The sequence below is a fragment of the Chenopodium quinoa genome, unplaced genomic scaffold (assembly GCF_001683475.1).
Source record: "Chenopodium quinoa cultivar QQ74 unplaced genomic scaffold, ASM168347v1, whole genome shotgun sequence".
NCBI classification, from domain to species: domain Eukaryota; kingdom Viridiplantae; phylum Streptophyta; class Magnoliopsida; order Caryophyllales; family Amaranthaceae; genus Chenopodium; species Chenopodium quinoa.
The window spans coordinates 4,039,094-4,054,277 of NW_018742733.1; the positions used below are offsets into that span (position 1 = coordinate 4,039,094).

Genomic DNA, 15,184 nt, shown 5'->3' on the forward strand with positions numbered 1-15,184 from the left:
ACTCAGATGAACTGAACTGATTAAATCTGAACTGAATATTTTATAAGAGAAGGAAATTATGAGCTGAACTGAACTGAACTAAACTTATTAGAGCTGAACTAAACTGAACTGAAAATAATCGTATGAGAACGGGCCATTAGTATACGAGTTATTCTATGTCAAATACGATGATTATTATTATTATTATTATTAAATTTCAAATTTGTTCAGTTCAATATCAGCCCAAAAGAATAGGGTTTAAGTTAATAAATTGTGCCCAATTGCTTACAGTATCTAGGATTCTTATATACAAAGTTTTTTTTTAACCATACACATTATTCCTTATATATATATATATATATATATATATATATATATATATATAGGCATGGCTTTTACTTTTATTTCTCTTAGATTAGATTCTTACTCCAATTATATTATTCTCCGATTCTTTACTTTATTTTCTCATTGTTTCTTATCCATTTATATTATCTTAGATCCTCATTCCACAATCAACACTAGGAATATAATAACACCTGTCTTATATATATATATATATATATATATATATATATATATATATATATATATATATATAACACCTATATCTGAAAATTCTATGGTATTTAATTTTTTATTGACCAATTTTATTTAATTTTTATGTTAAAATAATCATTAATATTTTTCTGTTTTTAAAATTTATTTTGTACTTATTATTTTTTTTTTAATATTTTCATAATCACTCTATTAATTTTTTTTTAATTTCATTTATAATAAAAACTAAATTTCGCATATCAATTATAAAACTATAAAATAAAATAAAAATGTTTTCAAAATAAAAATAAAAATAAAAATTATTTGAAAAGTAATAAATGTATTTTAAAAAATTAAATAAGTGAATTATAATTTTTTTTTTTGAGAAAAGAATTATAATTAATCTTGATATTAAAAATAAATTAAAATAAGCCAATAAAAAATTAACATAATGGTAATCATTTTTTTAATCATCCCACCTACATCTCTATAATATTTGTTACATCACATTTGTTGCATTAATAACAAATTTGATTGTACTACTAAGCGGCAAAAATTAATAACAATTTGATTATTTGGGAGGGAGTACTACTAAACATTTTCAGTAGTACTTTTCATGCTACAATAGTATTAAAAACCTGTCAGTAATACTACTGAATAGTAACAATAGTACTATTGAGAGGTAAAAAAGTTTGTTATGTAAAATCAGTTGTGCATAATTGTTATGCATTATAACTTCCTTGTGTTTTGGCATGTATGACAGAATTTATTCTTGGTCCCATTCTCACACTATATATATAAACCATTGCTATAACTCATAAATCACTACGTACACACGAAATTATAAACATACAACTACTAGCTAAGCTTTACCTTAATTTGTAATCCAAGAATATGGCTCAAATCCAGGTACGTATTATCTTACTTCAATTTTGCCTTTCTTAATTCATTTGTATGTGACTTATACTAAATAAATAGCCATAAACTTTTTTTTTAAGTTTATTTATGCTTACTATTTATGCAGAAGTACGGACCATATGGTGACAAGGAAGCTGTACAAAACTTCTCGTTGATGCTCCAAGGATCTGATAGAATCACAGAAGTAGTAATAAGGTCGGGGTTCATTGTGGATGCGATCGGCCTCACCATAACCGATGCCAATGGACAATCCGATACTACCTAGTTTGGCGGCAATGGCGGACAGCAATACAAGGTTATTACCACCATTTTAAATCATTTGCAACGATTTGACATAAAATATAAATAAAAAATGTCAAACAGTTATAAATTTTATTTTATTAAATTTTTTTTTGAACAATCAAACAGTTATAATGATTTAAAACGAAAAGTAATAATATTATTTTCTTTTCCTTTTAGTATTTTATTCCAATAATATAATAATGATATGGTTTATTTGTTTTTGTTTTATAAAAGATCAAGCTCCAAATTGGAGAATACATAACTGGAATAAGTGGGTTTGCTAAGGATTCCTTCATATCCCAAATGAAGATCCATACTACTTTGCATCCTCGTGGACACGGGCCGTATGGAACTGATCAGCTTAAGGGAGGCTACGAATTCAAATCACCAATGCCGGTACCTCAAAATGACCGTATTGTTGGATTCTTTGGAACTGCTCATGACAACCTTGTTTCCGTTGGAGTCTATGCTGAAAAGGTATGTAATTATCTGCTTCCTCTATCACCAATCAATCAATTATTTAATACTAATATAGACACCGGATGTAGGAGTGACACGAGTCACATCCTGTGCTGTTTTGTCCCTCCAAAATTTCCCTGCTTTTTTAGGAAAAATATTTTATTTTGCACGTGCTTTGTAATTTTTTTCACCTTCTCTCTCTAACTTATCTATAATTATACTTTTAACTTGTATTAATGTACTTCATCCACTATTTCCTCTATTTCTTAAATACCATGAAAAAATACAAACAAGAGTTATATTATAGGACTGAGGGAATATTACACTACTACTTCCTCCGTTTCTTTTTAGTTAACACGTTTCTTTAGTCATGTTTGCCAATGCATTTATTGAATCATTAATATCTCTAATTATCGATAAACAAAAATTATGCAAAGTTGATATTTTGAAAGTATATAACGTGACGAATCTAACAAGATCCCACATGACTATAGTTTTCATTACGTATAACGCACAAAACACGGTCAAACGAAGATGTGTAAATAGTGCTAAAGTCAAAACATGTCAACTAAATAAAAACGGAGTTAGTATATATCATGTCTTGTTTTGGGAAATGTAAAATATCAATTAATTTTTTTTTTTATTATTTTTTTTTTTTTTGTAAATTACATGATTTAAAAAAAATAATATTTTTGTAAATATTTAAAATATTATTATCTTTCGCGGAGACACTTAATTTAGATGATAAGTTTATTAAAGTCGACATTCATAAATAATCTGCATACTAAAGGCATGCCGTACGTAGTCGACATTTTTTTAGTTTTTTGCTATCTTAGATCCTTCCATCATCAACAATAAAAGGTTATTTTCTAGTTTAGTTACAACAATTTGAATTTTGTTGAAACCCAAAAAATAAATTACTCGTAGTAATTTTTTTATTCAATATAATTAAAATGGGTATTGATTTTGATTGCAGCAAAGTCAGACTGTTGAGAAACTCGGGCCTTTTGGCTATCAGACAGGACATCAATGGTCTATATTGCTTGAACCTTCGGAAAATTTGAGAGAGATAATCATAAAGACTGGAGCAATTGTTGATTCATTCACGTTTGTCACAACAAAGACTCGTCAAAAGTTTGGTGGTGATGGTGGAAACGCTGAACACAAGGTTAATACCTCCTGCTCTACTATTGTCGTATTTTAAATAATGATTACCACTATACTCAATTTTAATCGATTGATTTATGATTTATGATTTATTTCGTCAATCTTATAAATATTAAGTTTTCTTTTGTAAGTTCATTTTTCTATTTCAAATATCATTTTTATAATTTATATATTTTTTAAAACAATCAGTCAATCCTATTTGAATACAATAATGTAGTCGTTTTAAAGATGATTATCACAGAAACATAAAAAATTATCTTGTATTCCAAAAAAGTAAATTAAACCTTATGTTATGCCAAAATGATTTTTACATGCTATTTATACAGATTACACTCCAATCTGGCGAGTTTATAACAAATGTAAGTGGGTGGATCGGAGAATGGCAAGGAAATCGTTGCTTGACAAAGCTTAAGTTACATACTAATTTGCGTGTGGATGGCTACGGACCATTTGGAGGTGGACCGTACACCAACTATTTGTCCGAATTTCGCTCACAAGTACCATCAGGTGGTCGTGTTGTTGGATTCTTCGGAACTATACACAACAACTATGTTGAGTCTATCGGACTCTATGTCAAACAGGTACTATATATATTATCTCAATATGTTATCTCACAAATTATTTTCTTGTTTAACTTCCTATGTGAACTCATAGTTAACTTCAAGGTAATATAGCTCGATAAATCCATTTCGATAAAATCGATTTATTAAGAATATACAATCTATTACTACACATTTATATGCAACTAATAGTTTTTTCATTGGTTTATGTCATCTCCAGTAATCAATCATCAATCAGGACTGCTAATGCCCTCAATCTCTTGATGAGGGTGTTGTACAACGAACTCTCTCGTTACTATAATATAATGCAATTATATTACTATTTACTTTGTATGTATAAATAAGGTCTTCCACGATGATCTATAATATATGTGCCGTGGAATTTCTTTGTTTTCAATAAGCCACATATCATGTATACTATAAAAGTATAAAGTGGCCTACTTTGTATTATCTTTTATCTCTTCAGTGGTTACGTATACTAATAAATATTTCGTATTATCTTTATAAAAGAATACAATGTGTATGTTTATTTTATAATGTCCAAATCATGTCCTCCTACATTATAAGGCTAAAGGATCGGACAACTCCTCCTATTTTATATTGTCATATGGTTTTGGAATGAAACTCTTTTGAACTAGTAAAGTGAAATCTCTCTCTTGGTTGAGTGTGGCCCAAATTCGTTTTTAACAACAAATTATAAGGTAAAAGCTAAAAATGACTCAAGGATGTTTGATGATGACCTAAGTGAATTGAAAACATTAATCGTACTTCCTCTATTTTTTTAATTAAATTGCGTCATTTGAGTTGAGCACTAAGATTTAGAAAGAAATTATATAACAAAAATGTCCATGTGATTACAAAAATAATCGAGTGACCCCTAATTGACCGGGTAACCTCTGATCGTTCGAGTAAAGGCTGACCAAGTAACCTTTAATTTGACCGACCAATTGACCTCTGACCAAGTATTCCAAACCGAGTAACCTACAATTGATCGAGTAACTCCTAAAAAGTAACACTTAGTTAATAAATCAAATTCTAACACTCAAACGTTTAGGATTTAGAATGATCGATGGAGTTCAAATTTTGATGTGAATTTTGATCTTAAGCAGTTCTACTATATAAATATAAAGTATTATAAGGGAGTTAGTGTGTGGGCAGGATTTTAGTTTGATAAGTAAATGGTATGTGCATTTTTTCGATGGTCAAGGTATTTGGTGTATATTTTTTAATTTTTTTACAAACAAGGGTACACAATACATTTAAAAGTTTCATTTTCAGGGGTACATGGTGCATTTTTTAAACCTAAGGAGTCCACGTAACAATTTCCCTAAATTATACACTACGTTCGTTTCATATTCGTTGCATTGATTTGCCAGTGAGAGTAGAAAACTGTCTACATACACCGCATTGAAGCTAAATATGAAGCAAGTTACATAAAGAAACTGAATATATTTGTACATACCGCTTTACGAAATACAAGAGCCATATACACAAGATAGCAAACAACAAAAGCTAATAAAGTAGGAGCATAAACTTAACGTAATACTCTTAAAAATACTCAACTCTGACCCAACTTTCTAAATAATACTCATCCGTTTTTTTAATACTTGCTTCATTTCTACTTTTACACTATTCATTAATCTACTTTGACTAATGTTTCTTATGTATACGTAAGAAAAAAATAATATTATATGTACTTGTTGGAAGCAGTGTTACAAGGTTCGCGATACGTAGCCACGAATCGCGAACTGAGTCGCGCGTATCGGAATGCGGAACTTTGGTCGCTGGGGTTTGCGATCTGGATTGTTGAAGGAGGCGACTCTGGTAGCAGCTAAGCGATTATTCTTCCTGTGCAACGTTCAATGGTTTCTTCCCGATATTTCCAGTGCATTTTCTCTCTCTTCTGATTTTATATCTTAGGAGTAGTTTTTCTTTCTCCTCTCTCCTGTTTTACACAGTAGTACATAGTGTGGCGGCTAAGGTTCTATTCCGTATGGGCTTAAATCTTGGGGCTTTTTATTATACAAGTATATATTATGTACTCTATTTTCTTGAGCAATTCACTAACCCACATAAATTCAAGCTACGACTGATACAACTACGTTTTATATTATTTTCTAAAGCAAAATCTTATTAATAAAAATCACCCTTATATTTTATTAATTTATTTATTTCGTACCCAATCGTACCGGATTCATCATGTGTAGCGTGCCGCGTATCTGTTTCCGTACCACGTTTCGAATCGAACCACGTACATTGTAACATTAGCTGGAATCGTCTCAATACTATAGAGTATTGATTTTAAATTGTTAGAATTTATACTTATTAATATTTACATATATAATTGATCATAGATTTGTATCGACATATATGTGCCCAGGAGAAATGGGTCAAGTATTTAAAAACGGAGATAGTAGCTAAATTTCTCACACACATCCTACTGCTTTATGCACTACAACCAACACACCTGTGCATCCACCTAATCTTTAGTTGGGTTTTGTTCTTTATATGATGACTTATGTATAACAATCATCAAATAGAGAAGAAAATATATACTTATGGATGCATTTTGCACCCGGGTATATATTACCATTCCGATTAAGCATTATTTTTGAATGGTGATTTGGAGAAATAAAGTCATGTTTAATAGATAGATGTACAAACTACTTATGGGTATATTATACACCCTCGTGTATACAACAATTTAGTTAATCATTATTTTTTAATGATTAACTAAATTGTTGTATACATACCCCTTGCATATTCCCTACATACGGGCAAGAATATGATGCTATATTAGTATTGTAGATTGTAGAATGGAAGCGGTAAATAGTAAAAACACAAATTGTTAGGTAGAAAGTAAATATATTATATTGATCAAACAAGAGTCGAACATAGATGAATATAATACACTATGTCAAGTTTACAATTACATTGATCACTTGACTTGCCACTTAGATCGAGGCATGTGGCTTATTTAATGCAACACAAACTTAAAAAGAGAGAGAACACATTATATGGCAGCCTCCACAACTGCCTCAAACTTCAAGTCTTCAACATTGGCATCCCTAAATTTTAAACAAAAGTTAGCAATTTAAAAAATAATATGAAATAAAATAAAAATAAATAAATTCCTTAAGGAAGTTATAACATAAAAAACAGAAAAGTTACGTACCTTTTCAACATAGAGTCCAACGGAAACTAGGTTCTCATGAGCGGTTCCAAATAATCCAACAAAACGATCATTTTGAGCTAATGGCATTGGAGATTTGAATTCGCAACCGCCATTAAGTTGATTGTTTCCATATGGCCCGTGTCCACGAGGATGCAAAGTAGTATGGATCCTCATTTGGGATATGAAGGAATCCTTAGCAATCCCACTTATTCCAGTTATGTATTCACCAATTTGGAGCTTAATCTTCATGATACAAAGAAAAATTAAATTATGATTATTATTTAATATCATAAAAAACGAAGAACAATTAAGAAAAAAAAAAAAAAGCCCCGGTTACAATTTTTTGTTTATCACATGACAGTTTTGTAAATAAATCAAGAATTTCATCCAATCATCATTAATGTGGGGCCCATTTTTAAAATAAAAGTTCTCGATTTATTTACAACAATGTCATGCTATAAACAAAAATTGTTAATCTCTTAAATGGTGCTATGACAAAAAAAAAAGGTATAAGCTTAATTGATAAGCATGTATGTATGTATGACCTTGTTTTCAAGTCCGCCATTGCCACCAAACATGGTAGTTTCAGAATCCCCATTGGCGCTAGTAATGGTGAGACCGATTGCATCCACAACGAATCCTGCCCTAACAATTACTTCTTTGATTCGATCAGATCCTTCGAGTTTCAACGAAAAGTTTTCTACGGCCTCTTGGTCACCGTATGGTCCGAACCTCTGCAACAATAGTATAATGAAAATTCTATATTACAACTGTTTATGTTATTAATTGCACATACACACGAATTGTGACAGACAAAGTTGAAGAAAACTCGGACGTACCTGGATTTGAGACATATTCTTAGCTTAAAAAGGTGAGAGTGCAATATACGTGAATGTGGTTTGGTGTGGATCACAATTGTGGTTGTAGTAATGATATATATAGTGTAAGAATAGGGACCAAGAATCAATTCCCTTGCCAATAATAATAATAATAATAATAATAATCATCGTTGCTCTACTGAAATCTCCTCTATTCTGCTGATATCTACTGAGCAACCCTAAACTCTTATGAGCTCTGCTCAAAGCTCAAAAGAATAGAGTATTGGGGCTTGTTCTGGCTGAGCTGAAATGAACTAAAATGATTGGAGCTTAACTGAACTGAACTAAACTGAACTGAATTGCTTATGAGAAAAGAAAATTAGGAATTGAACTGAATTAAATAGATTGAAACTGAACTAAACTAAACTAAAAGGTGAAGAGAATAGGCCCTTAAAGCTCTTTTAATTTCTTTATACATAGGGTATGATAAAAACAACTTTTGGCCAGCTCTAATTTAGATCAACAAGAACATATTCGACTTTATATAGATGGATTGAATTACGAAGCTTCTAGCGTAGTCGTAGACTATGGACGACTACTGACGACTACGGACGACTACAATAAGATATTAAATCTGAACCGTTGATATTGTTTGTTGCTTAATCTAAGCCTTTGAATATTACATTTTTAAAAAAAAATTAAAAATCTAATTTACACATCATTTAACACATGCCCAATCAACAACCAGTCAGCAAAGTATTGTTTGTTTTCTAACTTTTAGAGGGTAAAAAATTTTCCACATTATAATATGAAAAACAATCATCCAAATATTTTAATTATAAATTTGATAATAGTCGTTCAAAATATTTTTTTTTTAAATAGCATTTGTACGGTTTCATTCCTATTTCAAAAGCTTCATACTTATATTGATAGTTTCAACCTTTTTAATGGTGCACTCCATCTTCAACCTTTAACCTTTATTTTTTGTCCAAAACGCATCCTTAAATTACCAAAGTATATATGAAATCAATATATTAATGGTTAATCATCATATTTATGCGTCAATTAAAATTAGTTAATGAGATTGAAATCAATTTAATTATATGTATAGATAATTTGGTTAAAAAAACATGTATTATCTTATAATTTCATTAATTTTTATTAGTCGTATTATTTTGTGTTTAATTTTTATTAGTCGTATGATTTTTGAGTAATACGCCATTGTTGAATGTTGAAAATAACACCATTGATGAACCTTTTTTTTTTTTTTTTTTTTGATTTAGAGAGCATTATTTGGGGAGAAAATATACGACAAAATCTTTTTCAATATTTGATTTTTTTTTACGGGATATATCCTTTTCAATATTTGATTTTTTTTTACGGGATATATCCTTTTCAATATTTGATTTTTTTACGGTATATTTTTGTTATTTTAATTATGATTAAAATTACAAGGGTAAATCTTTCATTTATTGTTTGACGATTATTTAATTAAGAATCTGTTTTTTATAAAAAAAAAAAAAAAAATTGTTACTCGTAATTTTTTTCTCAGAACAAAAAATAATTATATTTTTGGCCAGTTGCAATTTGCAAAGCAGTTCTCGGTTTCTCTATCTCCCAAATTCCCAATCAAAGCAAAACAAAGCTAGTGTATAAGTACGGTAAAATTCTAACATGTGGTATCATATTAAAAAAAAAAATGTGCGGCTTTTGTTAATAAAAAGATATAAATTGCATTTTCCTCAAAAAAAAAAAAGATATAAATTGCATTGAAACATACCAATTTTTATTTTTATTTTTTTATTTTACGAAAAAAAATATACTCAGCGGTTTCCTTTAACTATGGTGATATTTTAAATAATATCTATCCTTAATTATCTCAAGTAGTTGTAAAAAAAATTTAACTCAAGTTACAAAAATCAGTCGGCCAAATGATATGATAATTGAAACGTGCCTTTAGTTTTCCTTAAATTATGGTATATATATATTTTTTTTTTTACTAATCCTATCCTTTTGCCAAAAGAATTAGTTAAAATATAACAATATAATTTTTAACTGTTAGAATATATATTATGTAAATATTACGAAGTAGTATATATCTTTTATTTTCTATAATTATTTGTAGGTATATCAAAAAAAACTATTGTCTGGTTGTCAAACTTTCCGGATAGCATTGTACCTCTTGTGGAGGCTGACATTTCTATGAATGAGAATTAGTTGCCTTCGAGGCTTTTTATTAAAAAATTAAAAAAATCAAAAAATCATTACAAATACATCACAAATACACTTGGAGTACTTCAATTGTAAACCTCGTATACAATAGGCTAATGTTAAAAAAAATTATCAACCATTGATTAATTACATTGACACCCACTAACCCATTATGTAAGCTAATCTAATTAATCTATTTATGTGTATACATATATTTTTAAATTCATTAATTATTCACCTACTTTTTTTTAAATCACCAAAAAGTATTTTTTTAGGGCGTGTTCGGCGTTAGCTTTTAGTAGTTTGACCAAATCAAACCATTGTTTAACAAAAAATGTGAGTGTTTGGCAAAGGAGTGATTCAAGTAGCTTTTAGTGGTGGAGGTAGTTTTTATGAAAAGTTAAGATTATTAGCTTTTGAAGTTAAGATAATTGGGTGTTTCCAGATCTTGGGTGAGTATCCCTACCTTGTTAGGGTATGATAAAAGAAAAGGTTGATCTTAATAAATTGCATTTTTATCATTTTACCGAAAATGACACCCTTGTTTTTTTTTTTTTGTTTTTATCCAAATGAGATTATGTATGTAAGTTCAAAAACTTTTTTGCAGTCATACACATATTTATAGCATGTAAAAATTTCTAAGTTTAAATGGTATAATATCATGTTTGGGTATGCTCATTGCATTAGGGTACATACAAACTTGTGTTAAACTATAATTATGATTGACATTACTTTAGTTATAATTCGAACTTATATTTAATTGAACTTTAGTTATGGAAACATTCTTTAGGTCCTAAAATTTAAGTTAGTTATGATTAAAGTTAGTCGTGGATCCAGGAAAAATATTTAACGAAGTCAAAATGCATTTTATAAATTTTAATGGGGTCATTTGATAAAAAATAAATAAATAAAAGCAAATTTCATTAGAAAATGAATTGTTAAAAACTTTCTAACTAGCATCATTTTGTAATCAGTTCAGGTAAGTTTTGTTCACCTTATTTTCACCTATTTTAGTTGTAATAAGTTCAAATATATTCAGTTCAGTTCAGATAAATTCAGTTCAGGAAAAATAAGTTATGATAAAGATTAGACAAATTAAGACTAAAATAATTAAGTTTTACTATATAAGGTTAAATGAGTTCAGATAAGTTTTATAAAGAAAGGGATATAGACAATAAGGTTACATTTTTCCCTCAATCATATAATTCCAACATTGAAAGGATTTGGTTTATTATAGGAGGGAGGGAAAAAAGAATCCTTCCATTTCTTTTTCCTTCCCTTCTATAAGGTATCCAAAAAAGAGATGATAGATCTCTTCTTTTCTTTTCTCTTTCTTTTCCCCAATTCTCTCAATCCAAACAAAGTGTTAGAAGTTGATTTTGTTTGTCTTTTTTTTTTTTTAATGAATTAAATGTAATATTTATGTTTTTTATTGTAATAACCTTCAAATATTGGGATTTAGGACTATATTATACATAATTGGAACTGTCTAATTGTAGGAGTTTATAGGTACTACGCAGCGGAAAAACATGAATCATATTCAATCAAGTGCCAATCCCAAGATCACATGCATAACACACAAGACACATAATCATACCTTTGACGCGTGAATTCCACGAAGCTATTCGACATGCAAATCAGGGAGAGAATAGAGCCCCAAGCGTTGCTCCTCTACTTAGTCCACGAGATTCGAACAAGCTGTCCACCAATACTAGATTGGTCGAGTGATTGAGGAAAACCGCGATCACTACCTTTATGGACAACCGACCACCGCACGAACCACCACCACCGCGACACACCACCGGCGCCTAGGAGGAGGAGAGAGCCGTGAGAGAGAGGACTATGAGAGGGGTTGGGTTTCGTGTTTGCTAATTAGGGTTTGATCACACTGATCAGTCAATTGCTTACATCCTGCAAACCTAGGCACCTAGCCTATTTATAATCTCATTATAATTAGACTAGGGCACGAAGCCCAAAACTCCTTCTAATCCACTACATGGCCGGCCACCTAGAGTGATGAGGCCCATGATGGGCCTCGTCCTCTAATGCTCGATATAGCCCCTTTGTGTGACCTTATAGGATCCGTCCAATTGGGTTTTGGGCTATTTTACTAGTCCAAAGATCGTTAGTACCTCTAGCTATGGCAAAACGACAACCCAAATGTACGAACTTAATTATCTCCATAATTTGATCCAATTATATATCTAGTAATTGCACACGACGAAGACATAACTCCTTCACTAATTTGATTGTATAACTTTCAAATATTCTTTATTGGGATTTGGGACTATATAATACTGAATTGAGACTGCCTAATTTAAATGTAATAACCTCCAAATATTCTTTATTGGGATTTGAGACTATATAATACTTAATTGGGACTGCCTAATTTGATTGTAATAACCTTCAAATATTGTTTATTGTGATTTTGGGACTACATAATACTTAATTGGGTATGCCTAATTTGATTGTAATAACCTTCAACTGTACTATTCTATATTGAGATTCTATAATACTTATTTGGGATTACTTAATTTGATTGTAATTACCTTCAATTCTTATCTTAATTTCCTTCCCTCATAAAATATTTAGTTCAATTCTGTTCAGCTCCAATAAGTTTAATGCGTTCAGTTCAGCTCAGTTTAGTCAATCAGAACAAACCCTTAATTGAGACTGCCTAATTTGATTGTAATAACCTTCAACCTTTTTATTGAAACTTTATAATACTTAATTGTGACTACCTTATTTAATTGTAATAACCTTCAACTTCTCCTTATTGGAACTCTATAATACTTAATTCGGACTGTCTAATTTGATTGTAATTAACTTTAACTTTTTTTCCATTTATTTTATTGAGACTCTATAATACATAATTGGAACTGCCTAATTGATTGTAACAACCTTCAACTTTTTTTTTATTGAGAATCTATAATACATAATTGGGACTGCCTAATTAATTATAACAACCTTCAACTTTTATTATTGAGACTCTATAATACTTAGTTGGGACTGCCTAATTGATTGTTATAAGACTAATGATAACATTCAAATATTTGTGAGTGAGACTACATTAATACGAGTACTTATTTGGACTAACATTAGTCGGATTGCCTAACATTACACAATGTACAAGTATACATATAATGCTAGATTGTTAGTGACACAGAACGAAAGATGAAATTAAAGAGTTAACCATCTAAAGAGCTTTGAAGTATGATACGTTTATACTAGTGAAATTTAAGGACCAAAAAAAATTTTAAACAAATCTCACCAATAATGCTTTGACATGTAGCACATTAACTGGTTATTAACCTATACATTTATACAATAAGTCATGAAAGTTGGCTTATTTATAATGAAAAATGTTATACATAGCTCTTAGAGCTACATATTAGCATTAAATTCTCACTACAAATCGTATAAATTACTCGTAATGAAAGTTAAATTTAATATGAACTTTGTAAGACAACCCAAAATCAGGTTATTGTTGTTAATTTAATATTGAAACTTTGTAAGTCATGAAAGTATATACCAATATAACTATGATTTTGAGTATATGATTGCATATTAACTATTAACCATGGTTATATTTTTATTGTAAACAATCATATCATTAACATAAATCATAAATGCATAATAATTATAATAATTTAATTTAGGAAAAGATATAAACTAAAGATCAATTTGACAGAAGATAAATTTAATCACTATTATTATCCTCTGATTGATTATACACTTTCGTTCAAAAAAAAAAATTCCTTTTTTTTTTTTTTGGCTAAAAGTTCCAAATTTTACTTAAATTATTTTTTTTTCAAAAAAAAAAAAAAAGTTCCAAATTTATAGTAATTGATATCTTTTTAATTTAAGTTAAAATAAATATTCTAGCCTACAAGTATGCATCCACTATTGTATAGTATAAGGATAAGGACGATTGTACACTAAATTTTATTCAATGAATGTATCCTCTTTCACATTCTGTCTTCCTAAACTCACGCCACTTTTTTTTTTTAATTTTTTTTTTATCTTTGGGGAAATTCACCCCACTTACTAATTTATAGGTTTAAAAAAAATATTGAATGGTTTTTTTTAGAGCTTCAAACGTTCAGTAATGGCAGACAAATAACAAAACTTGACTGATGATAATATAATTTATAAAATCACTACATTAGACGTAATACATAGATATATATTGTTATGATAATGATTTAAAAATATTATGTCCACCTTCAACAATTTCATTGCAGCTTCAACATTCAACAATGGCAAATTACTCCCAAAGTTATAGTATGTTTTTTCAAAATTAAACACAAAATTACTCAGTATAAGATATGATAGTGTTTTTTATATGAATTTTTTATACTGATAATTATTTAAATCTTAGAGTTAAATTGACTTAAAATTGAAGCATACTTTTGATAATCTAACATTAATTTTATTGATTGCATATACAATTAAGTAAATTATGGACGAGATTTATATGATGGGTGAAGGTTTTTTGTTGAATTGAGATGACGATCTTAGATGTTGAACATGACATAAGATGTATTTGAGATTCATAGGAAGATTTATTTAAGGTTGAAGATGAAAAATTTATTATTTGCTAAAATTTATTTATTTTTTTAGTAAAAATAATTTTCATTCATTAAATCAATTAAACAAACAATCCATTGATGACTGTTTTGCATAAGTGTCAAATTGGACGACTAAGATTAGTCAATTTACAAATAAACGGTTCAGATTTAATATCTTATTGTAGTCGTTTGTAGTCGTCCGTAGTCGTCCATAGTCGACAACTACGATAGAATTTTTAGATTGAATTAATATTGTAGGACATTTCTCATTGCATCTGCTTCTTTTTTACTCATAATTTTCAGCGTCCAAATTAACCATTCACAATGCATGGACATTTTTTTTTTTTTTTGGGTTAGAACTAAACGTGAATTACTAAATAAATTTAATTAAGTACCAACATACCAAGAGCTTTTGTTGGTTATACGATTCACGAGTGATAGCCAATAATTGATGATGGTATCCATGCTAGTAGTATTACAAGGGCTACCTATAATCTTAATAATACATGT

The 15,184-nt window shown here is 29.2% G+C and overlaps 2 protein-coding genes across 2 annotated transcripts; one reads left to right on the forward strand and one right to left on the reverse strand.

The window, feature by feature from the left end:
- The first annotated feature begins 1,407 nt into the window (after positions 1–1,407).
- On the forward strand, positions 1,408–4,401 carry LOC110723658 (mannose/glucose-specific lectin-like). The gene is made up of 6 exons (XM_021903002.1): positions 1,408–1,422; positions 1,538–1,615; positions 1,948–2,190; positions 3,149–3,340; positions 3,666–3,920; positions 4,120–4,401. Exons 1-6 carry the CDS (start codon positions 1,408–1,410, stop codon positions 4,120–4,122), a joined length of 786 nt encoding a protein of 261 aa, XP_021758694.1. The 3' UTR covers positions 4,123–4,401.
- A 2,346-nt stretch (positions 4,402–6,747) lies between these two features.
- On the reverse strand, positions 6,748–8,008 carry LOC110723936 (protein GOS9-like). Its single transcript, XM_021903349.1, has 4 exons — positions 7,914–8,008; positions 7,620–7,808; positions 7,075–7,317; positions 6,748–6,967 (listed from the first exon to the last, which is right to left on the reverse strand). The coding sequence occupies exons 1-4, from the start codon at positions 7,926–7,928 to the stop codon at positions 6,953–6,955; spliced, it is 462 nt and encodes a 153-aa protein (XP_021759041.1). The 5' UTR covers positions 7,929–8,008; the 3' UTR covers positions 6,748–6,952.
- Positions 8,009–15,184: the final 7,176 nt, after the last annotated feature.

Coding starts and splice junctions, on each gene's coding strand:
- LOC110723658 (XM_021903002.1), top strand. Junction 2,191..3,148: donor TTGGAGTCTATGCTGAAAAG/GTATGTAATTAT, acceptor TTTTGATTGCAG/CAAAGTCAGACTGTTGAGAA. Junction 3,341..3,665: donor GTGGAAACGCTGAACACAAG/GTTAATACCTCC, acceptor CTATTTATACAG/ATTACACTCCAATCTGGCGA.
- LOC110723936 (XM_021903349.1), bottom strand. Junction 7,318..7,619: donor ATGGCGGACTTGAAAACAAG/GTCATACATACA, acceptor TGTATCATGAAG/ATTAAGCTCCAAATTGGTGA.